The sequence below is a fragment of the Ornithorhynchus anatinus genome, chromosome 7 (genome assembly GCF_004115215.2).
Source record: "Ornithorhynchus anatinus isolate Pmale09 chromosome 7, mOrnAna1.pri.v4, whole genome shotgun sequence".
Lineage (NCBI taxonomy): Eukaryota > Metazoa > Chordata > Mammalia > Monotremata > Ornithorhynchidae > Ornithorhynchus > Ornithorhynchus anatinus.
The window spans coordinates 21,550,677-21,576,902 of NC_041734.1; the positions used below are offsets into that span (position 1 = coordinate 21,550,677).

The 26,226-nt window shown below is 52.6% G+C and overlaps 1 protein-coding gene across 1 annotated transcript in view; it reads right to left on the reverse strand.

Annotated features, from left to right (window-relative positions):
- Positions 1-5,092: 5,092 nt before the first annotated feature.
- Positions 5,093-26,226, reverse strand: part of GATA6 (GATA binding protein 6) — a 31,427-nt gene continuing 10,293 nt past the window's right edge. Inside the window, exon 7 of the mRNA XM_029068865.2 lies at positions 5,093-6,588. Within this exon, the coding sequence (XP_028924698.1) occupies positions 6,421-6,588 (168 nt within the window). The 3' untranslated portion in view covers positions 5,093-6,420. The remainder of the gene's footprint in view (positions 6,589-26,226) is intronic.

The window sequence follows — 26,226 nt, forward strand, 5'->3', positions numbered from 1 at the left end:
CAAGTCACTTAACTTCTCTGTGTCTCATCTGTAAAAAGGGTATTAAGTCCGGGAGCCCCATGTGGGACAACCTGATCGCCTTGTATCCCCCCCAGCGCTTAGAACAGTGCTTTGCACATAGTAAGCGCTTGACAAATACCATCATTATTGTTATTAAGTCTTAAAATGGTCTCCCTAGGCTATCCTGACTCCATTTGCTTGTTTTATTATTTACTGATACGCAGGCTTTTTTAAATTCCCCCCCTTAACCAAGTACAGGCATTGGCAACTCCCGTAACAATCGAAGCGATTGGAGGGCCAGATTAACCCGGAAGGGGCGGGCGGTCACGGCACCTAGTCAACCTCTCAGGACAAGTCATCCCGGCCCGGTTCTACCCTGGACCCTATACCCTAGTTGTAAATATATTTATGCTTGTCTCCCTGGGCCTTCCTCGTGGGCGGGGGGATGCGTAACTTCGTTATTCTGTGCAACCCAAACACCTAGTATGGTGCACCTTTCTCAGGAGGGCGCTCAGTAAATGCTACTATCATACTATTACTGTAACCACCACAACCACCGACACTTTCTGGTCAGCCAACCACAGCCTAGAGAGATGGAGTTTTCCATAGGAAATCATCCAGCGAGCCAATACTAGGAGCTGGGGAGTCGGGAGGAACCATCCCTGTCCTCTAGGAGTTTACGGTTAAATGGGGTAGACGGACAACGCGGTGAGCACTCGAATGATCGATTGATTAAAATAAGAGGCAAGCAAAATGTGGTCTAGTGGAAGGGGAACAAGCCTGAGAGTCGAAGAACCTGGGTTCCAGTCCCAGCTCTACCGCTTATTTGCTGTGTGATCTTGGGCAAGTCACTTCACTTCTCTGTGTCTCAGTTTCCTCATCTGTAAGATGGGGATTTAATACGTGTCCTCCCTCCTACCTAGACTGTGAAACAGGGACTGTGTCCATTTACCCAGTGCTTAGTACGGTGCTTGGCCCTTAGTAAGCGCTTAACAAATAACACAATTAACTGAGTCTAAGGATTTGTGTACAGAAGTGTTGGATGAGGATAGGGATTGTGGTAACTACAAGCTAATCAGCTTGGGCCCAGTCCCTGTCCCTCATGGGGCTCACAGTCTTAGTGCCCAATTTACAGATGAGGTAACTGAGGGCCAGAGACGTGAAGCGACTTGCCCAAAGTCACACAGCAAACAAGTGGCGGAGCCGGGATTAGAACCCAGATCCTTTTGACTCCCAGGCCCGGGCTCTATCCATCAGGCCACGCTGTTTCTAGGGAAAAACACACGGCCTGTTGCTGACACGAGGCTGACTGGGTCTCGGCAGCTGAGAGGTGGGAGAGTCAATGATAGGGGGGTGGGCATCCAGTGATACCCCAGATTTCACCCCCCGCCTTATAACCCACAGAGGGTGAGCTCCCAGCAACAGCGTCTTTGAGATTTCCAGGGAGGAGAAAGAAGCGAATTTATCTTTCCAATCCTCCCCGGGGGGCCCCCGCCACGCAAGGCCTGGTGTTGCCGGCGGGATCACAGACACGCCCTTCACCGACGGCAGAAAGTTGGCTAACCCGGTTGAAACTGGGAACTCTCCATCCCGCTGGCTCGGTCTCCGTTAAGCCGGAAAATCCTTAGATTGGCTCTCGGCACACAGTAAGAGCTCAGTAAAGAACGCTGATTGATTGATTGGCCGTTTCTGCTCCCGTGTTGGCAGGTGTGTGCTGGAGGAAACTCCGGGCTTGGGGAGAGGAATCCCAGGACTCTGCTCTGCACAGATGACCCCGCCGGATGTCAGCCGTGCCCGCTGCCCCCGGCGTCCCCCCGAGGGCCCATCCTGCGGCGAGTGACCTGGCAGCCCCCCCGGACCTCGAGACCTCTGACCCACCTTGGGCTGACACGGGGGCCACGAGCCTATCTGGGTTCCAGCAAGGCGGGAGGAAAAGCATGAGCGCTTTCACAGGGAAAAGGTTATTTTGAAGTCCGGGAACTAAAGTTCATTTTTCAATCAAAACGAATTAACGGTAACAATTGCCAACCGGCCAGGAAGCTCGCAGACTCGCTAATGAGAACCTTAAGGGGAGAAAACTCCATTTGGGGGGGGATCATCGTTTCCTTCAGTTGTCAACAGAGCCCTTCTGTGGCAGCCCCCTGACCCCTCACGCCCCCTCAGGGACACTCCAGACAACCCCCACCCCACCGCTGGGGCAGGTTGTCCCTCTGAATGCTTTCTGCGCTACTGCCCACGGGGGAACAGCTTTTAGCCTGCCTATGGTACCCACTGCTGCTCTCACAGAGAGGTCGGGGTGGGCAGGAGCACTCAAGTCCTGAAAGCCCCCGCCCCACGGGGCCCCGAGCTCTCCGACCTGGCTCATCTCTCGGTGCACGACTCTAGAGTTTTGTCTCAGAAAGACCTTGGCACAGACCCGCCCATTACACTCCAGCTCCCAGGCACAGACCATGGGAATTCCCCAAGGGGTGGTGAATGGGCAGACCAAATTCTCCCAGCCCCACCATCTACTCCGCCAAGAGGGATCTTTCCCCTCGCAGACTATGCCCCTGGGGAGGATGGGCATACGACAGAGTGGGGCCCAGCCAACGCTGAAGTAACCGAAGAGCCTGGCTCTTTCCCCAAACCTCAGTCGTCTCCTTTCAGGGTGGAGTAAAGTTGGGTCTAGAAGGAGCCCCCGGCTTTCTCCGCTTCTCAGACAGGCAGCAGATGCTGGTCAAAGGTCCTTCACTGTCCCCAGGGCCAGGTGGTCTCATGCTGTTTGCTGGGTGGAATCCCATGGAGATAGTTGGACTTGAAAGCACAAGGAAACTCCGCAGGGCTTCGCGTCATCATCATCCTCGTCAGTGAGGTATTTGTTAAGTTTTTACTATGGACCTCACTAAGAACCGGGAGTAGATATAATACAGTCAGACTGGACATAGGCACTGCTGTGTAGGGGAAACAACATGGCGTAATGGGTAGAGCATGGGCCTGGGAGTCAGAAGGCTGTGCGTTATAATGCTCTGCCACTTGTCTGTGTGTCCTTAGGCAAGTCACTTCACTTCTCCCTGCTTCAGTTCCCTCATCTGTAAAATGGAAATTAAGACTGCGAGCCCCATGTGGGACAGGGACTGTGTCCAACCCGATTTGCTTGTATCCACCCCAGTACTTAGGACAATGCCTGGCACATAGAAAGCACTTAACAAATACTACAATTTGATTGTTATTGTTATTATCATTGAAAAGGATTCCCAAGATGGCCGTAAAGTCTGGATCGGGGCTCTAAGAGGACTATAAAATGTTTCTCGGTATTGGGTCCTGGCATGGACCACCAGCGATGCTAACCTGGGCCAACCCCTCATCCAACCAGCCTCGGTTTCCACCTCCATCAGAGGCATCGTGGTGCGTAGAGGAGCCAGGTACTGGTTGTCTCCTGGGACGCCCATCCTCAGAGTTAGGGATGGATCGGCACAAATCCTTTTCTAACAAACCCAACTTTTCCCAATAGTGACCCGGGATCGACCTCTCATCTATGACTTTATCCAACCCCTTCTTGAAGCTATTGATATTTTCGCCTCCACAACTTCCTGCGGTAACAAATTCCATATGCTCGCCACCCACCGTGTGGAGGTTCTTTTTTTCCCTTCAGTTTGTTTTGTACCTCCCGGCCTCTAAACTCCAATGGAGTTCACCCCTCATCCTGGTGTGGAGGGGTTCGAAGGAGCATGGCGCAGTGGATGGAGGAGGGGCCTGGGAGTCAGAAGGTCGTGGACTCCAATCCCGGCTCCGTTTGTCTTCTGGGTGACCTTGGACGAGTCACTTTACTTCTCTGGGCCACAGTTACCTCATCTGTAAAATGGGGATTGAGACTGTGAGCCCCACGGGGGACAGGGACTGTGTCCAACTCGATTTGCTTGGCTCCACCCCAGCGCTTGGTACCACATTGTAAGAGTTTAACCACAGTTGTCGTTGTTACTGTTGTTGAACAGCTACTGTGTATTCCTTCGACCCTTAAATCCAGTCCCCTTTCCGCCTGCGTGGGCTAAGACGAGAGAATTCTAATTTTCCCTGTCTCTCCTCACGTGAAAGCTTTTCCATCCCTGTGACCGTCTCGGTTGCCCTTCTCTCTTCCTTCCCTCGCCAGATGCTGTCCTTCCTGACTGACGGGACCTCAGCCGGCGTTAAAGCAGCCAACCCGCCTTGCTTTTGCTCTCTGACCCCATCTTGACGATACCCCTGTGTAGTCTCATTTCATTTTACGGATGAGGTTCTCCCTAGTCCATTCTCCTACTTGGACCATGGCCCGCGTGTGGGACAGGGACCGTGTCCGACTTCATAAACTTGCATTTACCCCGGAGCTTAGAACGGTGTTGGACACGGAGAAAGTGCTTAATAAATGAGAGAATTAATTCAGTTAATAAAACAAGGTTGTGTCTGGTTCAGAGTCTGTCACTGAACCAGCATCCCAAGCCTGGTGAAGAATTCTGCCTCCAGAGATGTTCCTCCACGTTCGAGAGCTGGCTCTGCTTTGCTTGCATGACCCCACAGTCAGTCAGTCAGTCGATCGTATTTACTGAGCGCTCACTGCGTGCAGACCACTATGCTGAGCACCTGGGAGAGTACGAAATAACAATAAACAGACACATTCCCCGCCCACAGCAAGCCTACAGTTTAGAGGGGGAGAGAGACATTAATAGAAATAAATAAATGACAGATATGTACATAAGTGCTGTGGGGTTGCTGGGGGAGATGAATAAAGGGAGCAAGTCAGGGATACGCAGAAGGGGGTGGGAGAAGAGGAAAGAAGGCTTAGTGAGGAAAGCCCTCTTGGAGAAGATGCGCCTACAGTCGGGCTCTGAAGGGGAGGGAGAGAAATTGTCTCAATAGTTCTCCTATTCTTTAATCTGTATGAATGGCTGTCTTCCCCTACAGACTATAAATTCCTTGTGGGAGGGAAATCCGTCTACCCACTCTGTTGCAGTGCACCTCCCCAGGCTCTGAACACAATGCTCTTCACACCTTAAGCACTCAGTAAACACCAGTTGATCGAGAGTACGTCTGCAAGCCCCTGTGCCCAATCGAAGTTGAATCCAAGAAGAGAAACGTGTGGTAAAGAAAAAACAATACCCTTTTATTTTTAAAACTCTGATAACAGAATAACGTTCCAAACAACATCCCATTTTGAAAAATGTAAACCAACCACCCACTACGGGTCGGTCCCATGGTACAGATTGCCCCCTAAAACTTAGAGATGCCTCTATATCTTATGGAGTATTTACAAACGTGTCAGTTAGGTAGTAAAGTTTCACTGCAATTTTTCTATCATTCCAGCACATATTCCAGAGGACGATAATGGAGATCTTTGCGTTTCGGTATAAAACAAACAAATGGATAAAGGCCATTTTCCTGAGAGATTTGTTCTTGAAGTATTTTTCTCTAATAATTGGAAAGAGGGGAAATGGGATGCTTTTCGTGGCAATAAAAAAGCCAAAGGAGGTCTAGTTAACTTTTTTCTTTTTAAATTATTTAAGTACCATTAAGTTAAAAGGTTTACATTCATTATAAAAAAGTGGTTAAATCTTATGCAAATGATTTAACACTGATTGCTGCAACACAAATTGCACTTTTAAAAAATTATTGTATATATGGAAGAAAAATATCTCGTTTGCTACCCTGTTTACAAATTCCGACCGACGACAGATCGGCCTCACAACACGAACTTCCAAAACCTCAGTCACAGTGTACGTTACAAAGTTACAATGCAGCCTGCAGAGCGAGTCGCGTTTTAGACACAAGACCTCCTTAACCGACTCCACCTTGAGAGACCTGTACCTATCACGGCGACTTCGATTTGATTCCCTTCACAAGGCGCCCGAGAACCCAGATGCGGGAAAATTAGAGAAATCCCAGAGTCCACAGAGTGAATCGACCACGAACTGACCTTTCCGAGGGCGTAAAATGTCGAGCTCAGGATACCCACTCGGTCCTTTGTCAAAGTTTCCCTCTCCCTCCCTCCCCGTCTCGGGGTCCCACGGGGCGAAAAGCCTTCGGTCCATCCTCGATCGGCCCAGCCGCACGCGGTGTGGGAGGGGTGGGGAAGGGGCAGCCAGCCCCAAGATGGAGGCGGCGGCTGGTGGCCTGGATCCGTGAGCAATACGTTGTGGGGCCTCACAGCGGACGGGGTGGCCGGGTTCCTCTTGAGCTGGATCAGCTTTTCCCCCGACGAGATCCGCCTTCTCTCATTTCTCTCACAGAGAGGGGGAGCGTGGTCAGGTAGAGCCTCTTGGGATTCAAGGCACAGTAACAGGCCAGAGGCGGGGGTCTACCGGCCCCCTGGCTGCTGCTTAGGCTGCTCAACAAAACAAAACAAAAGGCGCGGACTTTGCTGGGGGGCTCCGGCCCTTCCCCTGGATACGTCCCACCTCCTTCTCGGTTGGATCAAGCCAGCGCTAGGGCGCACCAGGACTCCTGTCTCACAGAGGCTGTCACCTCGGCCGTGGACGTCAGGCTGACTCCCGGGAACAGCCCCTGTTGACCTGAATATTTGAGTGCGCTGCTTTCTGGACTCCGGGTCTCTCCAGCACCAGACATGGTGGCCGAGCCCGCCTGCGGTGGGGGGGAGGCGGGGCGGGGAGGAGGGAGGAAAAGGACAAGACAACTATTAGCGTGAGATCGGATCCCCACCGGTCGGAAGCCAGCAGGGTTCCTGGACGGAGGAGCGAGGCGCGTCAGAGCGAGGGATACGGGGCTGGGGACGAGGGGCCGACCCGGCCCGATCGCAGAAAGGAGCTCCCGGCGGTGTGGCCATTGCATCGATGTCCTGAACGGGTGACTCCTGCTTTCAGAAATGTTATCCCATCACCCTGAGAGCCGCAGGCAGCGGCAATCTGACTCAGACACAAGCCAGGCGAGGGCAGGAAAGTGGATGCTGTATCATCCTGCTTATGGAAAGCACCATCGTTGGAGGAATCTGGTCAGGGAGGTAAACCATATGGGGTATAAGTAAACAGCCCCTTAGAAGGGACCCTCCGCCCATTCATCCTCAAAGACGAAGAGCAGAGACGCACACAAACACACACACACACAGACACACACTCCACAGATCCATAAGACTCGGCAGTTCTGTCAAAGACGAAAGAAGAAAACCATCCAGCTCAATGCTTTGCCTGAAAAATGACATTTCTGTGCGCTGACCTCATGGAAAATTAACTCGTGGTCACTCTGACTTTTATGTCTATCATTTACCTTAATTATTCCCCAGAGAACAGGCCACTTTTGAACCAGACTCCTTTATAAAGGAAACTGAAACAGCCCCCCTGTCTGCCGTGGCCGTGGCCGTCATTCGTTGAAGCGAAAATTCCCATCCCTCATTTAGCCGCTCTGCAGTGAAATGCCGCTGCCCTGCCCTAGCGCAGGCACCAATCAAAGTGTGTTTTTGAGTACTCAAGTTCAAAATTGGGAGGCTCTACGCTCCTCAGGATTGACCTTGCTCCCTCCCATCACCTTGTGTCCACTCCTACCTTTGGGGGTTGGGAAGAGAGACACAGCGCCAGAGTCTCAGGTCCAGAAGCTAGGGGTCACTGAGCCCCTCCAAGTCGCACTCAACTGGCCCAGAGTTATTCCTCCATACAGGCATACGCCCCGGATTACGTCCGCCCCACCATTCACTGAGTCCGAGGATACAGCTGGTATGGTTTGCTAGTTTACCCCAGATTACAGCCACCTCACGATTCTACAACCCGGGAACACAGGCATTATCTCTTGACACTTTGACAGTCCTGTGCGTCTTTGCAAGATGCCACGCTAGATGAAGCAGTTTTGGTCTTGCCACCTCCGGCTAAAATTCAGGGATTAAGAAGTCTCGCATCAGTTTGAAGAAAGCAGACAAATTTATACACATGAATGAAGAACCACCTGATGGAGAGAAGAATTCAAATGTGAGGAGATGTCCAGACGGAGTTGGACCGTCCCAAGGTACTTTACAAAGGCTGTGGTTCGATCTAAATTGGACCAATTCTTCACGAATTTTGAAAAACCGCTTCCACAGTTAGCAGAGCAAGCTCCTCCTTTTGAAAACTCCTGCAGGGATTCATAATCACACTACAACTGCTCATTTAGTTATTGTCGTGATGGTATGCTTTGAATTACTTCAACAAAGATTAAGTCATTGTTTAGTGATGTAGTAGCATAATAGCACATAAAGCAATTTCATATTGTTTTTCCAGAGGCTTTGGAATGGATCCCAATTCAGAACATGTAACTCTATGGGAAAGTGTGCCCCACGATTCAGCAATTTTCAAGGAATATTGCTATTCTGTATCGTGCTTTACTTCTGTACTGAAGTGTTGGGGTGGAAAACCGGGGGAGAAAGGAGTCGAGTTCAGTCGGACCTTAGAAACAAGGGAGGGGAGAAAATGAATAGGTGAATGAATAAATGAATAGAGGAGGGACTTGAAAGGTATTTACCTATTTGTGGGGCCCAGTTATCATCTGGTGAAGGCTTCTAGAGCATAAACTAATAAATTGCATGTAGGTCTATGTGAAAACATACCCCAAGTTGCAGCCATTATACATCCGCGTTGCCAAGGAAGCCATCTCAGCTGCTTCATGAGGTACGCCTGTCATCCGTGTCAGGACAGGCTTTTCCTGAACACGCTTTCTAGACACAGGGGTGGTGGTGTGAGATCTGATCACCTACCGGGTCGTTGTCCTCCACTATCCTGCTTGCCCTAGCTCCGAGGCTTGAGTCTTGGGAAGGTCTTGGGAAGAGGAGGTTTGCCATATCAATCCATTCAACCCACGAAGACAGGAAAACTAGGGCAGTTAAGCCAAGAAATGTCTGCCCTGTTGGTCTGCCCTGCTTTCATTGGATAATTTTTTTTAATGGTGTTTGTTAAGCACTTACTATGTACCAGGCACTGTACTAAGCGCTGGGGTAGATACAAGCAAAACAGATTGGACACAGTCCCTGTCCCACATGAGGCTCACAGTCTTAATCCTCATTTTACAAATGAGGCAAATGAGGCTCAGAGAAGTGAAGTGACCTGTCGCGAAGCAGACAAGTGGTGGGTGCGGGATTAGAACCCAGGTCCTCCTGACTCCCAGGCCCGTGCTCTATCCACTAGGCCACGATGCTTTCGTGGGCTACCCCTTACCGGGGCAGTTGAAGTCGTAGAGCAGCCAAGAGCCCCGGGCCGGTTAAAGTGGAGCTGAGCTGGTCTGATCTCGGTCAGAGCGTGAGTGCGGGAGAGGGAGAGGGAGCTCTAGGCTGTGAGCTCGACTCTAGACCATGAGCTCGTCTCTAGGCTGTGAGCTCAGCGTGGACAGGGAATGTGTCTGTTGTACTCTCCCAAGCACTTTGCACACAGTAAGCGCTCAATAAATTCAATTCGATGAATGAATGAATGGGAGTTGGAAGAGAAGGAGTGGGAGAGAGAGTGGGAGACGGAGAGGGGAATGGTAACAGCATGACTTTGCAGCCCTGGTGGGGTGAAGGTGCGGCGGTCTCAACGGTGTTCGGTTCCCATCGTCTCTCCTCTCCACACCAGCTTCAGGATGCTGGGTCTGCCCGAGGGGAATAGCCCACCCAAACCAAAACTGCCTGTTGGGCATGGGAGCCAGCCGCTACCCTGTGACTTGGGCAGAGCCCGTTTAGAGGTCTATGACGAATGGCAGCAGGAGAAGCAGAATGGCCTAGTGGAGAAAGCAGTGGTTGGCAGTCAAGGGACCTAGGTTTTAATCCGGCTCTGTTACTTTCCTGCTGCGTGAGACCCTGGGGCAAGACACTTAACTCCTCTGTGCCTCAGCGTCCTGCAACGTAAAATGAGGATTCGATACCTGTTCATTCATTCATTCAGTAGTATTTATTGAGCGCTAACTATGTGCAGAGCACCGTACTAAGCGCTTGGAATTGTACCTGTTCTCCCTCCTACTTAGACTGTGAGCCCCATGTGGGACAGGGACTGTGTCTGACGTAATAATAATAATGACGGCACTTGTTAAGCGCTTACTATGTGCAAAGTACTGTTCTAATTGCTGGGGAGGATACAAGGTGGTCAGATTGTCCCACGTGGGGCTCACAGTGTTAATCCCCACTTTACAGATGAGGTAACTGAGGCACAGAGAAGTGAAGTGACTTGCCCAAGGTCACACAGCAGACAAGTGGCGGAGCCAGGATTAGAACCCCTGATCTGTTTGCTGACTCCCAGGCCGGTGCTCTATCCTCTACGCCATGTTGCTTATTCAGATGGAGAAAGTCTGAGGATCACCCAGGTGGACTTCCCTCTTGACACAGGGTGATAATAAAGGTTCTGTCATCTATAGTGAACGGATCAGTGCCGGAGCCGCTTGCTTGGTCTTCCCCGGTTTTCACCTGCCTCACTTGACCCGCTGCTAAATCCTTCACCTGCTTTCCCCGTGCCGGAAGTGCTTTTGTCAATGGGGTTTTAGGCTGTTTTCCCTGCTTCTGAGCAGCAGGAAGTGTCCCCAGGGGATACCCCAGGCAGGCCATCCAGAGAAAGTTGAGCAGCATTCACCAATTGGCCTCTGCCCGAAAGCTCTCAGGGCATGACGGTAGAAAGGCACAGAGGAGCTGTCCTCAACCTGGATTTTCCAAGGGTTTCATTGATGAAGCGCAAAGTTGATGCTGCCCAGCTACTGGAGATGCTCCTTGTGGGCTCCAGCCAGAGGCCAATATCTCTTCTGCCTTGCTCGGACACCAAGTTCAGAACTGTGGCATTTGTACTAAGTGATGGGGCAGATGCAATGTCATCTGATCAGATACAGCCCCCGCCCCCCCGTGGGACTCACAGTCTAGTGGGAGAGAAGATGGAGAAGGTCTTGACTTGTTGGCATCATCTAGCAGAGTCACAACCCTCTCCCGCCATGACCCGTGGGAGCCAGCCTGCTGTTGGGGGTGGGGGGAAGCATCCCTCCCTGAACACGCTGATTCTGAGCCTTCCTCTCCACGGCACACCTTGGGAGAAATCCCTACATTCCTGCCCAGGCCAAGAAACCAAAGGCAAACGAATGCCCCGAGTTCATGAGGAAGGTGTTCTGGGCTGGACCCTGCCGGGCTGGGCTGAAATGCGGAAGAGGTTCATGGGTCTGCAACTGCCATGGGGAGGATGTCCAGAGCACTGAGAAGTTCACCTTCCTGTCCTCTGGCGGTAGATCACGCCAAGCCGGAGGGAGGTTACCTAGCCGGTGGAAAGAGTAGCTAGGCAGAGTTCAGGGCAGGGACGGGAGAAAGACATTGCAGGGCCGGATTGTAGCCCTAAACTCACCTGCCTTCCTCTTCCTGCCCCGACCCCTGCCCCCATCTCCCAGGAAGATGCCCCTGAGGACCTTCTAGCCAGGGATGGGGCACCAGCAGCGGCCCAGCCCATGGCTTGACTCCTGGTGCAGATCAGTCAGGGGGGCAGGAATGGCTGTCAGTGGGCACTGGTGGGCAGACAGGACAACCAGCAGGTAGGCAAGGCAGACTGCTGACGGACTCCCGGCAAAGCAAGGGGTGCAAGTGGGCAGTGCTGCCGATGCAGGGGGAGTAACCCACCAAAAGGGCGTGCCAGGAGCATGAAGGGGTGGGGGGGAAATGGGCAGGACACCCATGGTCTGAGTAGGCAGGACCGCCAACAAGGCAGAGATGGATCAGGCTGAGCCACTGAAATGGGGAGAGGGGCAGGCGGGGCTGCAGATTGGGTAGGGGGTAGAAAATTCTCTCCTCTTATGGGAAGGGGGTCCCCGGGGACAGGAAGGAGAGCAGCGGCCTGGCCCAACAAAATGGGGAACAGCAAGCACCCTAACCTCAGAACAGCAGAGATTTCCACTGCTCATTTATAGATTCAATTCCTGGAGATATTACCACAGTGTCGTGTAACAGAATAGAACCAGAATGGAACGGAACGGAAAGGAATGAAACGGAAGGCAAAGAAACAAAGTGACAGAATGAAAGGAACGGAACCAACGGAACAGAATGGAGTACAACACCTGCAGCCAGGGCCAGGGAAAGCATTACGGGGGCTGAAGGGAACAGTTCTTCCTGAGAAATAAAACTCAGAGAAAGGGCTGTCCTCTTTCCTCTCAACTCCCCTGGCCAACTCCCCGACACAGCCACGTTAAAGAGAAGCCATTCTGCTAGGCTCTGGGCTTAAATCTTCTCTGAGGACTGCCCAACAGAACCAATGCAGTCCACTGGACTGACGTGATGGCACAAGGATGCACAGCGGATCTCAGAGGTACAGCTACTCCCGAGGGACTGTTTCGATCATCCTCTTTGGAGACCCCAAAATACCTCACCTTCTCCCAATATATATTATTCGGCCCATACCTGCCTGAAAAATTAGGGGTCAGGTTTCCATATCGACCCCCTTGATCCATGGATAGATTGTTTTAACACAAAAGATTGGAAGCCCAGCATTCCGGGCAGAGACACGGACAGAACAGGACACAGACAGGCAGCCAGGATCCAGGATTGGACTGACAGGACAAGGACGTGGGCAAACCGGGGGGACACGTGGACAGAGTGCAGACACTGGCAGGCAGGACCTGCACCCCTAAAGGCGAATTATGGACAGAGATGGACACAGACAGGATGTAGACACTGAAGGTGAGGGCCTGGATGGGTATGGGACATAAAGCCCCCTCGACAGCCATCCACATGGACCTCATATTAAACTCCTGCTCCAGAAATCTCAGACCTTGGAAGCTGCTCCTTTCCTCATTCCATCCCGGGGGCCCAAGCACGGTGGGGACTTGAGGAAGGGGGGCGCACCAGGCTGGCCCAAAAGAAGCGGTATGGCTTAGTGGAAAGAACACGGGCTTGGGAGTCAGAGGTCGTGAGTTCTAATCCCAGATCCGCCACTTGGCAGCCGTGTGACTTTGGGCAAATCTCTTAACTTCTCGGTGCCTCAGTTACCTCATCTGTAAAATGGGGGTTAAGTCTGTGAACCCCCCGGGGGACAACCTGATTACCTTGTATCTACTCCAGGGCTTAGAAGAGTGCTTGGCACATAGTAAGGGCTCAAAGACCATCATTATTATTACAATTATTATCATCCAACACTTCCATTCCGGAGGGCGGGAGAGCTGCTGGGTGGGCCCCAAGAACGGGGAATTTGGAAACTGGGACCGGGAAGCGCTCATCTGATCCACTGCACCTCCCCAGTTTCCCCCCAAAAGAGGGATCCCAGGGGAGGCCCATCCTCTGTGTTTCAGGCAGAGGCCTAAGAGGACGAAGCAACGCTCACCGGGGACCGAGGCGGAACGGCCTCGGAGCTGCCGGAACCCCGCCCTTCCTGGCAATCGAAAGGAGCCAGTGAAGTGGGAGTGTGGACAGGAACTTCTGGGGAACTATGTGTTCTGAACATTCCCCCCACCCCACCCAGTCGTCTGAGCGCTCCACTCACGCCGGCATCTCGCTTGTCCTGAGAAAATCTGGCCCCTTGATTTTGGGGGTGAGTCCCAACACTGAACCCTGGCTTCACTCTCCCTCAGCCTGGCATTTCAAATCTGCCAGCTTTCTCCTTCAGACAGGAAGCCACCCCTATGCTCCACCACCCCTGTGGCGCTGTGCCTTGGGGATGGGCCGAAGCAGGATTCTCCCTGGGCTTCCAGAAAGAGAAACGCGGCCTACACCTAGCACTGGGTGACCGGGGCCAGGGACGGAGCCGTCTTTTACTCCGCCAAAGCCCGCTGACTCGGGGTGAGGAAACAGGCCCTCCAGCGCGGGTTCACGATTGATTGCCTGGCAACCGACGGCGGGGACATGAGCTTAAGAGGTTTTTCACAGAAACAGTTCCGAGCAGCTGGGCGTGTTCGCAGGCCGGCCCTGACAGCACAACGGAAATCTCCCCGTCGCGGCCACCTGTCGTCGCCACCTGCTGCCCAGGTAAACCCCACCTTCATTCCCACCTTCGATTCTCACAGCTCTACTACACCTCCTCCGTCCCCCGAACCACACAGGTCGCCCAACACACATCCCCGTCCCCCCGACAGGCTGCGTGGGCTCTGTGCTCTGAGCCCCGATCCTGCCAAGGGACATTTTTTATTCTAGCCCCCTCTCGCCCACATCATCTGCCCCTGCCCTGCCACACGGGTACTTGGGGATCTGGCAGGGAAGGTGGGGACGACTGCAGGGGAGCCATGTGGCGGGGGTAGACGGGTAGCCAGCAGGACAAGGATAAAACAGAAAAAGACGTGAGGGCCAGGTTCGGGCTTCCGGAGGCTAGAGGGGCAGTGGGGAGCAGGATGACCCTTGGGAATAGAAGTTCAGAGCGGGAGAAGAAGGGGGGAATACTAATAATAACTGAGGTAGTTATTAAGCACTTACTTCATGACAAGCACTATGTCGCATCAGACTCCCTGTCCCACGGGGGTTCACAGAATAACAATAATAATAATAATAAATGTGCCAAGCTAAGCGCTGGGGCAGATACAAGATAATCAGGTCCCACATGGGGCTCACGGTCTAAGTAGGAGGGAGAAAGGGTACTGAATAACCATTTTGCAAATGAAGGAACTGAGGAATAGAGAAGTTAAGTGACTTGCCCAACCCAGGTGCCCGGACCCCCAGGCCCATGTTCTTTCCACTAGGCCACACTGCTTCTCATGCATCTAAACCTAAGTCTGAGTGGAAGAGAGAACAGGAAAAGAGAGAACAGGTACCTCGTCTCCATTTTACAGATGAGTTAATCGAGGCATAGAGAAGTTAACAGACTTGCCCAAGGTCACACAGCAGCAGGGGAGGAGGGACGGGAGAAAGTTGAATAAAAGATTTATGTTAATGGATTTACCTGGGCAGGAGATAGCAGTGACATGATGATTTAGGGAGTGTAAGTCGGTGCCAGCCCACAAAATTGCCCCCTGTGGTCTAATCTTAACGCCCTGCCATCCCCAGCCTACTCTCTCAGAGACCCGAAGCGCCTGGCATGATCCAGTGAGCTTTGAGATACTCTGGGGAAAAAAAACAACCCACAAAAAAACCTCCTCACAAACCCAAAATGATGCTATTTATCATCATCTAATTTGAGGACAAGTGAACAAGTATCAAAACAAACTTCATTTTGAGATAAACAGACTTGGGCTCTTCTGTTTGCCAAGGAAATTTGGAAGCAAATCGACCCAGCTTTGAAGAACTAATGAAAGCAAAGTGATTTCTAATCCAAATATCACAACAATTCCCTTTCTGGGATGACACATACTTTTAACTCCTCCACCTCAGACCCCAGAAGGTGTTACAAGCATCAGCTAGTCCGATCAGGTCTAGGAAGCACGTTAAATGGTGAGACGAAGCAGCACGGCCCGTTGGAAAGAACACGGGCCTGGGAGTCAGAGGACCTGGGTTCTGATCCCGGTTTCTCCACTTACCTGCCGTGCCTCGTTTTTCCCATTTGTAAAATGGGGATTTTCTGTTCTCCCTGTTCTCCCTCCTACTTAGACTGTGAATCCCACTGTGCGTAACCTGATTTTATCGTATTTACCCCAGAGCTCGGTACAGTGCTTGGCACACAGTAAGCACTTAGCAAATAGTAGTAATAGTACTTATTAAGTGCTTATTGTGTTCAGGACACTGTGCTGAGAGAAACTACGCACGTGGAAATTAAACATGGTCTCCGTCCATCCGGGGACTCACGATCTAAAATCTTTGGGGGATGGTTTTAATTGAAATTGAATGCGCCAAAAGGCACGCCGATTCAAAAACCTGGGAAAAGCAAGTCATGCGACAACTTTCCCAATAAGGATCCGGACAACTTTTTTTTTCATTTGGATAACTGAGAGGAAGAATAAAAAATGTTTTGGCTTTTGGGGGGTTTAAAAGTGGCTATTGGGCAGTAGTAATAGTAATTGAGTAGTAATAACCACTAATACCACAGTTATTTGAGTGCTTGGGTGTTAGGAGAAGGAAGAATTTGCCGTTTTCGAGGACATCAAACCTCCGACAGAGCTCTGTGAACAGAGAATCCCTAAGCCTCAGTTTCCCCATCGACGGCAGGGGCTCGTTTAAGTGGTCTTGGGGGGAAAAGCGCAGAGCAGCCCAAGTCATCATCCGAAGGCCCTGTGAACCTCTCCCGCTAAAGGCCAGAGCTGCAGGTTCCTTCCTTCCTGCTCTGGAAGGGGAAGGCAGAAATCCCCGGTCCGCCGTGCCAGGACAGGGTCTAGCTACTACCACCGATGCCCCCGGGTGCCATTCTCCACCGCTGTTCCCGGCTGCCTCTCACTATCAACCTTGCCAGCGCACGTTCTCCAGGAAAACAGCCCCGAGTAGACTTGAATTTGAGGCTGGACCCTCTTAGATCTCTAGGAACTGAATGAGGGTTGTCTCCCACCAGTGGCAGCCCTATCCGCCCCGACGGAGCCGATCTACGCTAACCAACCAGGAACGCACCAACGGGTGACAGTTTCACTGTCTCGCTGCCACCAGATCTCCCAAGGGCAGCATTCTGTCCATCAGCGAACCCCTCCAAACCCAGAAATCACCCTTTCATCCATTCAGATCGTCCTCGGGCTCCGGAGCCGCTAACCAGGGGCCCCTGAAGGCCCGTCCGGCCCTGAAAACGGGGCTCACGATGCCGCTCCCCAGCGGGCCTCCAATAGCGGGTGCCTTGCCCGGTTCCCAGGGCCAGCTGAAGACCGGGGCCTGCTCTCTGGGGTCGGTGTGAGCAGTGCCCAGACGGGGTCTAATTTGTCTCAATGAGATCTCCAGATAGCTGGGAACTTTGGCCGGGGCCCACGAGTGTATAATAAATGGCTTCGGTTCCAGGAAAAGGAATGCATTTCTTTTAACGGATTCGTTTAGCAATACCACTTTGCAGCATTCTAGGCGAAATTTCTCAAACTTTTGTCATGTTTTCCCGCAACATATTTTTTCATCTCTTTGATGATTTTTCAAGTTCTTTCTCCACAGAAACAACATCGGCAGTGGCCAGGGAGAAGCGAGAACCTGGCAGAAAGCACTTTTAACATGGGACCAGGTTTCAAGGCCAACACCTTCCACACACAAACGTACCCCTAACTTAGTCCCCCGCCCTACCCCTGCCTAGTTGACAGTGATAAGGGGGTGGCGAGGGGAGGGGTATCGGAGTGGGGGAACAGACCCTCCTCCCAATCTCTGACCCACTGTCCAGAGACCCGGGTGAGGCCCGATAAAGACGAAGGGCGATCGTGGACCCGCGGCCCAGCAGAGACGGGGCGACAGCGGTGACCGGCCACCCTGAGCTGGAAAGGTGTTTGCTGAAGTGGGTGTGAGGCAACCGGGCACCCAGAGGACCCGGAGATAAAGTAATGAAGAAATGTTTGCGTGGGAGTGACTCAGGCCCAGAGTAAGGACCTGGGCTCCTGTGGGGGAGACTGGGCCCGAATCTGGTGAGACGCCAGGACGCCCCGCCGACCCGTCGGCCCTCACTGCGGGCCTAGAAGGGAACACTCCCAGCCTTCCCCACGGCTCCCCGGCCCCCACCCCCACTCCCCAACAGGGACCGACTCATTTTGTTAGACTACTTTGGACTTTACCTCTGCAGGAAGGTAGACACAGGCGCTGTGTAAACAGCACTGTGCTCACACCCTCACACCACTCCCACTCACACCCATTCTTACCCACACTCATGCTCACACACACACACCACCCATTCTCACATACACTCAGGTTCCTAGGCACTCTCACACGCACCCATCCTTACACACGCTCCCACTCACATACGACCATTTTCACACACATTCATGCTCATACACGCTCTCCTACATACCCATTCTTACACACGCTCGTGCTAACACACACCCATCCTCGGACGCTCCTTTTCATTCCACCACTTGTCTGCTCTGTGGCCTTGGACAAGTCACTTAACTTCTCTGTGCCTCAGTTCCCTCATCTGTAAAATAGGGATTAAGACTCTGAGCCCCATGCGGGACAGGGACTGCGTCCAACCCGATTTGCTTGTATCCACCCCAGTGCTTATTACAGTGCCTGGCACGTAGCAGACGCTTAACAAATACCATCATGATTACTATACCAGCACTAATGCATTCATACATCCAATCAATCAATCAGTCGTATTAACTGAGCGCTTACTGTGTGCGGAGCACTGTACTAAACGCTTGGAAAGTACAGTTCGGCAACAGAAAGAGACAATCCCTACCCAACAATGGGCTCACAGTCTAGAAGGGGGGAGACAGACAACGAAACAAAATAATTATTCAGGCATCAATAGCATCGATATAAATAAAAGAGAATTCTAGATATATACACGTCATTAATAAAATAAATAGAATAATAAATATGTACGTATATACACAAGTGCTGTGGGGCGAGGAGGGGGGTAGAGCAGAGGGAGGGAGTCGGGGTGATGGGGAGGGGAGGAGGAACAGAGGAACGGGGAGGCTCAGTCCGGGAAGGCCTCCCGGAGGAGGTAAGCTTTCAGTAGGGAACGCTCATACTTTCACTTGTACAAACATTCACCCACAGATGTAGTCCAGTTCATATGAGAGTCTCTACTGCCAAGGGTCAGAGCTGCATTGCTTTGTTTTGGCTTTGGATAGAAATCCCGGTCTTGAGAACAATTTGCAAAATGTTTCCATGAACATGACCGTAATGAAAGTTAAAAGCACGATTGAGAAAAACTGACCTAAAAATGAGAAACACCACTCAGACTACCAAAAGAAATTCATAAGAGCAGGTCCGCTATCTGTCACGTCCAAAGCTCGAGAACAATTCCTAACCACAGTGAAGGGATTTTTAAGTACCGAGAAACAGGATTAGCAGCTGTTTGAAGATTTATAGTGGACCTCTAATAGGGTTTTAACAATAGTGTCCTGAGTTTAATATTTTAGGCTTCTGTACAGTTACTGAACCTTATTCTAACTACCTTATCTCCACCAACCATGACAGTTGCTTTTCTACCCGATGACATTCATTCAATCGCATTTATTGAGCTCTTACCGTGTGCAGAGCACTGTACTAAGCGTTTGGAAAGTACAGTTCGGCAAGAGATGGAGACAATCCCTACCCAACAACGGGCTCACAATCTAGAAGGGGGAGACAGACAACAAAACAAGTAGACAGTCATCAGTAGCATCGAAATCCATTCGCCACCCTTGGTGAGTAAAACAGAACCGTTAGTTCTTATAAAAAAAATCTGCTTCTGCCTAAAGGGCTTCACACAAATTACAGTTCCTTTGTTCCTCAAGCTTCTTGTCTGTAGAATGGATGTCATGACCTAATCGAATGGAAGACTCCCTCACAGCACTTCATAAGTACAAAACTCTCCCTAGGAAACTAAAAATAACCCCATTATCTCTCACATCCAAAGAGATTTTTCCAGCGTCATCCAGCGGCCAAAATCCCTTCCCCCTTCAAGCCCATTTTACAACCCAAGAAATCGAGGTAGAGGGGAGTTCTCTGAGATCAGATGACGTGTGTATGTGGGGGGGGAGGGAGAGCAGGAGGGAGCCCTGTACCTCTGTTCTTTCCATGTGGAGGACTGGGCCGATCCTTCCACTAGGTCCACTTTCTCGCCTAAACGATGGTATCTATTAAGCACTTACTGGATGCCAAGCACTGGAGTAGACACAGGATAATAAATTGCACACAGTCTGTGCCCCACAAGAGGCTTTTCATCAAAGAAGGTGGGAGAATAGGTACTGAATCCCCATTCAACTGATGAGGAAACAGGCTCAGAGAAGTTGTGCCTTACCCAAGGACACACAGCAGGCAGGGAGCCAAATGGGAACTAGAACCCGGGTTTCCTGACTCCCCGTCCCATGCTCTGTCCGCTAGACCACCCCGTGACGGCCCTGGGAGCACCCAAGGGATGTGGGTTTTTTTCCCAGTGGCAGTGTGGCTTAGTGGAAACAGCAGGGGCTTGGGAGTCAGAAGACCTGGGTTCTAATCCTCTCTCTGCCAGTTGCCTGTTGGGTGACCTTGGGCAAGTCACTTGACGTCTCTGTGCCTCTGCTTCCTCCTCTGTAAAATGGGAATGTAATACTTGTTCTCCTGCCTATTTAGACTGTGAGCCCCATGTGAGACAGGGACTGTATCTGACTGATTAACTTGCATCTACCCTGGCACTCAGAATAACACTTGACACATAGTAAATGCTTAACAAACATAGTAATAAAAATAATAATTATTATTATAGGAAGCAGTGACCATTGCAGGTTCTCTGCCCGGACCATTCCTTACTGCCCCATGGACCATGTGCCCTGCCCTACCATGCCTTAGAAGCACCGTAGCCTTAGAGGATAGAGCATGGGCCTGGGAGTCTAATCCTCATACCACCACTTGTCTGCTGTGTGACCTTGGGCAAGTCACTTCACTTCTCTGTGCCTCAGTTCCCTCATCTGTAAAGTGGGGATTAACACTGTGAGCCCCGTGTGGACAGGGACTATGTCCAACCCGATTATCCTGAATCTATCCCATCACTTAGAACATTGTAGGCTTTTAACAAATACCCCATTTATTATTATTATTATTGTTAACCAGGGCTCGAAAGGTAGAGAGGAAGAGACCCTGTTAGATACCAGAACACTCCTTTCTCTGGAACCTGTCAGCCATTAGGAAACTATCAGCGCCACTCTTCCCTTCCCCCTACCTTCCACCTGTGCCAGGGCAAACCTAGGGCACCTGGGGGAGTCCATCATTGCCCTGCTGGGATTGAGAAGGTTTCTGCCCTCTGTGAAGGTCCAAACCCTGAGCCAGGTCCGTCCCCAAGAGCACCGCACCCGGCAGGGTAGCAGGGGAGCCCAAGGGGCCGGCCATGCCCAGGCTGAATGCCGTTGGGGTGATGTGCTCCCTCCTGTGAGACTGCAGAGCTCCCGGCCCCACAGCAGTCGGGCACAGAGTAGCCCGTGCGGGACCTGTGGGCAATCAGGCCGAGGCTGGGCTGTGCAGCACCAGGGCCAAGCAGGTGGCTAAGAATCAGTGTGGCTGGCTCTGGCTAAAGAGAAAAAGTGCCAGGCTAGCCCAAAGGGAGCCAGGGCCAGGAAACCGCTACAGCCTTGAGGCTCAGGACTTCCTGAATCTCCGGCCCCGGAGGAAGATTGTGGATCTTTGCTCCCAGGGCCACAGTCCTTTCTGGTGCCACAAAACCATCTCACTGCCTTCACTGTCTCAGACTGGTTGTTCTGAATGGGGAGTAAAGTTGGGACACCTCTCTGCTGGTCAGTGGGAGGATGGGATGGGGGGCAAAGAGGAGACCACCTCGTACTGTTGGGCTGAGGATGGGACTGGAGATGTGAAGAGCTCATGGACCCAGGATAGACTTCCCCTACTCTGCAGGCTGGGAAAATTTCCACGATGCCTGGGAAGGGCCTCCAGAAGCACGAGGCCATAGCCTGAGTGTGGTGGAAGGGCAGTTAGAGAGGAAAAAGTTAAAGGAGGCAAAAAGAGCTTTATTTAGCTACCAGCTACCTCCTCTCCGGTCTAGGGCTCATAGGCCCTACACTAATAGCTGGAATTTCTCCCAAAGAACCCTTCCATATGAGTTTGTGTGCATATGCATGTGAGTGTGGGTGTGTGCAGGTGTGTGCAGATATTTTGTCTGTGGGTGTGTGCAGGTGTGTGAAGGTGTGCAGGGGAGTATTAAAAACAAAAGAAAACTGAGTTTTCTGGACTTGCAAGAGGGAGTGTATAGCGTGGGCATTTGGAAGCTTCCCACTGCCCGGAGGACTTGTTTTTCTCTCTTGTGCCCAAATGTGAAAATGTGCAAAACAATTATTTAGAAAGCATAGGTTGCACTTTTTTGTATTTAAAAAGGGGGAAGGGGAGGAAGAGAAAGAAGAAAATGAGGAGTAGAAGGAAAAGAAGAGGAGGGAGAAGAGATGTAGGGGGAGAAGGAGCAAGAATTGAAGAACTGGAGGAGGAAGAGAGGAGAAGCATGAAGGGGAGAAGCAGAGAAAAAAAGAGGAGGAGAAGGAAGAGGAGGAGGAAGAGGGGAAGAAGAAGGAGGAAGCGAAAAGAAATAGGATGAGGAGAGGAGGCCCCCAGGAACAAGAGTAGAAATATCAGCCCCAGCTTCATGGTGTTGCCTTGCCAAGATCTAAGGACTTCCAACTTCAAGATCCTTTGATCCCTTGGGCTGTACCCCTGGCCCCCTCCTGGCCCCCAGTCCCTGCCCAACCCCAAAAGCACACTAGCTCAGCACCCTGTCCACTCTGGTAACACCAGGGGTGTGCCCAGGGGACCCTGATGAGCCACAGATCCCAGATGTGAAAAATGTCCCGAGAAGTCTCTGCACACGCGTGCACACTCGCATACACACACCCACACACAAACTCACTCACTTCTTCCCCACCAGTCAGGGGAAAAATCAGGATGTTCTGTCTCCTTGGATTTCAGCCATGTCCGACCTGCCCCAGGCTGGGGAAGCCCCAACCGAACCTGCCCCGGTCTGCCCCTCTGGCCACCTTTGATTCCAGGAGCCCCATCCCCGCCCACCCGCCCCTCGGCTGGGACTGGACCAAAGAGCAGACGGCTAAGACGGCTTGCCCAAGCAGCCGCGACCCGGGGGGGTGGGGGGGGCCAGCAATAGAGGCCCCATTCTTGGCTTTCTCCCCGAGGAGCTGGCTACAGCTCAGACCTCCCCCTCCCTTCCGAGGGAAAATACACTCTCCAAACCCACAGGAAGTTCAGGGCAAACCTTGGGCCGTCCACCCTGGGCCCCCGGGGGGGCAGGCCGGGCCAGACACAGTCCCAGGCCTGAGGCTCCTGGCCCCAGCTGGCTGCTGAGATTTCCCTTTCCCTGTTCTCCTCCCTCCCCTTTCAGGACACGCCAGCACAGTTGGCCTCCAGAGATCGGATAAGAAACCAGAGAAGGGAACGCTGGGATCCCGCATCAGCCCCGCCACTGAGTTCCGCTACTTTGCTTTGGGCCACCAGCTCCACCACCGAGCTCCAGGCCACCAGTCCCACCATCCAGTCAGTCAGTTGTACTTACTGAGTGCTTACTGTACGTAAAGCCCTTTACTAAACACTTAGAAGAGTACAATATGACAGTATAATGGACACGTTCCCTGCCCACCGCGCGTTTACAATCCAGAGGACCCAGTCTCATCTTTATGGCAGAGAAGGGGATGCTGGGCTCCTACACCAGCCCCACCACTGAGTCCTACCATTGAGCCCTAGGCCACCAGTTCTTCCAGCCACCTCCAAACTCCAGGCCTCCAGCCAGCCCCCGAGACCCAGGCCGTCAGCTCCACCACCGAGCCGCAGGTTGCCAGCCCCACCTCCAAGCTCACAGTAATGCCCACGCCCGGCCCCACAGCCGCCAACTTCGACAGTGGACCTTCTGGAGAGCCGGGATTGCCCACCCTGGCCTTCTTCCAGGGGCAGGTCCAGCCCTAATATCCCAGAACACTGCCCTGACTATTCCAATCAGTCAGTCGTATTTATTGAGAGCTTACTGTGAGCAGAGCAGTGTACTAAGCGCTTGGGAGACTACAATATAACAATAAACAGATACAGCAAACACAGAGGCAAAGAGAGGTTAGCAAGGCCCGGGAAGGGAGAGGGCAGCAGCCCAGATACAGAGGCCAAGCGCTCAGCATAATGTAATGGCAACATGAGCCTCATTTTGCATCATTTGACTAAGTTCACCTGGACTTAGACTGTTTCTCTGTGAGGATCCCTGGGGTCCCCTCATTTGCTCCAAAATCTTAGGGTTCCTTCCCCGGGCCCTCTGAGCATCTGTGCCTCTTTCAAGCCATAGCAGAAGGACACACCAGCATTTAGGGCTGGACGGGACATTCTCGTGGTGCCATTCCGGGCTGGATGGGACATTCTGTCGGTGCCCTCCCAACTCTGTGACCCATCTCCCGAAGGGCCTTATCCCGTTCTTTCTTGGTTTATGGGACCATGGACACCCAAGATGGAGTTGCTTTACCTTCCGGGAATCTTTCCCCAGCCCAGAATGTTTGGGATGGGATGCAGGGGGCAATAGTAATAGAAGAATGGTATTTATTGAGCTCATACTGAACGCAATGCCCTGTACTTAGAGCTTGGGAAATCAGCAGGGGCATGAGATGAGCAGGCTACAGTGAGGAGGTGGACTTGGGAGTAAGCAAAGAGCATGGGAAGAGTAGTAGAAGGAGAGAGAAGTCAGGTGGAGAAAGCTGCTGGAGGAGTCCTCAATCCACTAGTTAAGGAGACTTTGCTTACGCACAAGGAGACGGGCAGTATTCAGAGGGGTTTTGAGGAGTGGGAAGTCCTGTGTCAAGTGACATTTCGGGAAGATGGTCTGGGCAGCAGCTTGGAATATGGACCGAAGAAGGGGAGAGGCTGCAGGTGGAGACCGATGGGGAAACTGATCCAAAGTCCCAATCGTGATCTGTCGATCTTTAGAACCAGGGTGGTCTCTCTCTGGGTGAGAGGGAGAGGTGGGTCTGTGAAACGACATGAGGAAAGATCAGGAATAGAGTGGACGTGAGCCCAAAATGACAGCGAGGAGTCTAGGGTAATACCCAGGTTGTGAGCTTCCGTCACCGGGAGGGAGATGGAGTTTTCAGTGGAGATGGGGTAGGTGGGAGGAGGGGAGGGCTTAGGAGGGAAAGTGAGGAGTTGCTTTTGGTGACATGGTCCGGTTTGATTAGAGAGAGGGGCCTTGCCTGGGTAAGTTAGAAGCTGGGATTGAACTGGGTGCTTCTGCATCTGCAGATCGTTATGTTCAATCAGAACCAAAAACCTGGACTCGCCCTACCCTGTTCTACCACTTCTCCCTGCTTCCCCCCCTGCGGAAGGAGCAATACCAGTCAGTCGGGCCACAGCTGTCTTATTGGACCCAGCACCGCACTTCTCCTCGCTCCTGCTTAGACTGAGCCCATCTTCACCCTGGACTCTGTGACCCTACATCCCCATGCTCCACTCTACTGGAAAAAAGAAAGGCAACCACTTCCAGCTGGTGGATTTCACCCAGGCGGACTGGCAACCCACCCAGAAGCCCTGCCCATCAGCCCGCCCACCCACCGACCCACCCCTCAGCCCTCACGCCGGCCCACCTGTCGGATCACCCATCCACCCGTCAGCCCACCCATCCACCCGTCAGCCCACCCATCCACCTGCACATCAGCCTATCCATCAGTCCTCCCATCAGCCCGCCCATTCTGCCTGTCAGCCTGCCTGTCTGCCCACCTATCGGCCCACCCCTCAGCCTGCCCGCCAGTCCACAGGGTGGCCAGCGACCAGCTCCACCCGCACCAGGTGGAGAGTCAAGGGGGACAGATCCTAGGACCAGAAAGCAAGTACCCTGCCCGGCTCCCCCAGCTCTCTCCACAGGTAGCCACCCTCTTCCGGCCTCCACAAATTCAAGCCATCAGAAGACCAAATCTAGAAGTCTCTCTTCCTGAGGTCAGGGACCCTGGGGCCCAGAGGTCACGTTTGGCCTTGCCTCCCTACCCCCATCCCCTCCACAGCGCCCAGACTCTCCGATTGCAACTGTTCATGATCCGCTCCGGGGGATCTGAGGGTGGGCTCTCTGCCCCTCCGGGCTGAGCGTGACCTTTTCCCAAGCTGCATTTCGGCCCTGCCACAAGTGATTTGGCTCTAGGGAAACGTTTCGGCAGCCCGGTTCACGGCCGGAGCGTGCCCACCTCCCTCATTATAACCCCTGCATCGGGCCTCCGCAGTGAACAACTGTGGAGGGGTAGGCCTGGGCCCGCAAGTGGCAGACTTAAGCCAGAACAGGCTGGCAGCTGCAGCCCACGAGAATTCAGGAGAGAAGCAGTGTGGCCTAGTGGATCAGAGCACGGGCCCGGGAGGAGCACGGGCCTCGGAGTCAGAAGGAACTGGGTTCTAGTTCCGGCTCTGCCACTTGTCTGCTGTGTGACCTTGGGTGAGTCACTTCACTTCTCTGGGCCTCAATTACCTCATTTGTAAAATGAGGATTAAGACTTTGAACCCCAAGTGTATTCGCCTCAGCGCTTCGTACAGTGCCTGGCACAGAGTGCTTAACAAATACCATCGTTATCATTATTATTATTAGGAGAGCTGGACTACGAACTCTCCAGCCTTCCTGCCCCTCGCTCGTTCATAGATCTTGCCGCTCCTGGCCGGGTGCAGAAAGCTGACCTCTCCTCCAGACAGGCCAGCCGGCTGAGCCGCCAGAGCGGCGGGCAGCGGCCAAGCTTCCTGCAGCCCAGGTGACCACGTCATTTGCCTCAGGACCGTGGGTCTGCAGGGGGGAATTCCAGCCCCATCCAAGGCCGCGGCCCTTCCCTCCCGCCTCCGGCCCTGCCCAGCCACACTGCCCGCCCAGACCCGAG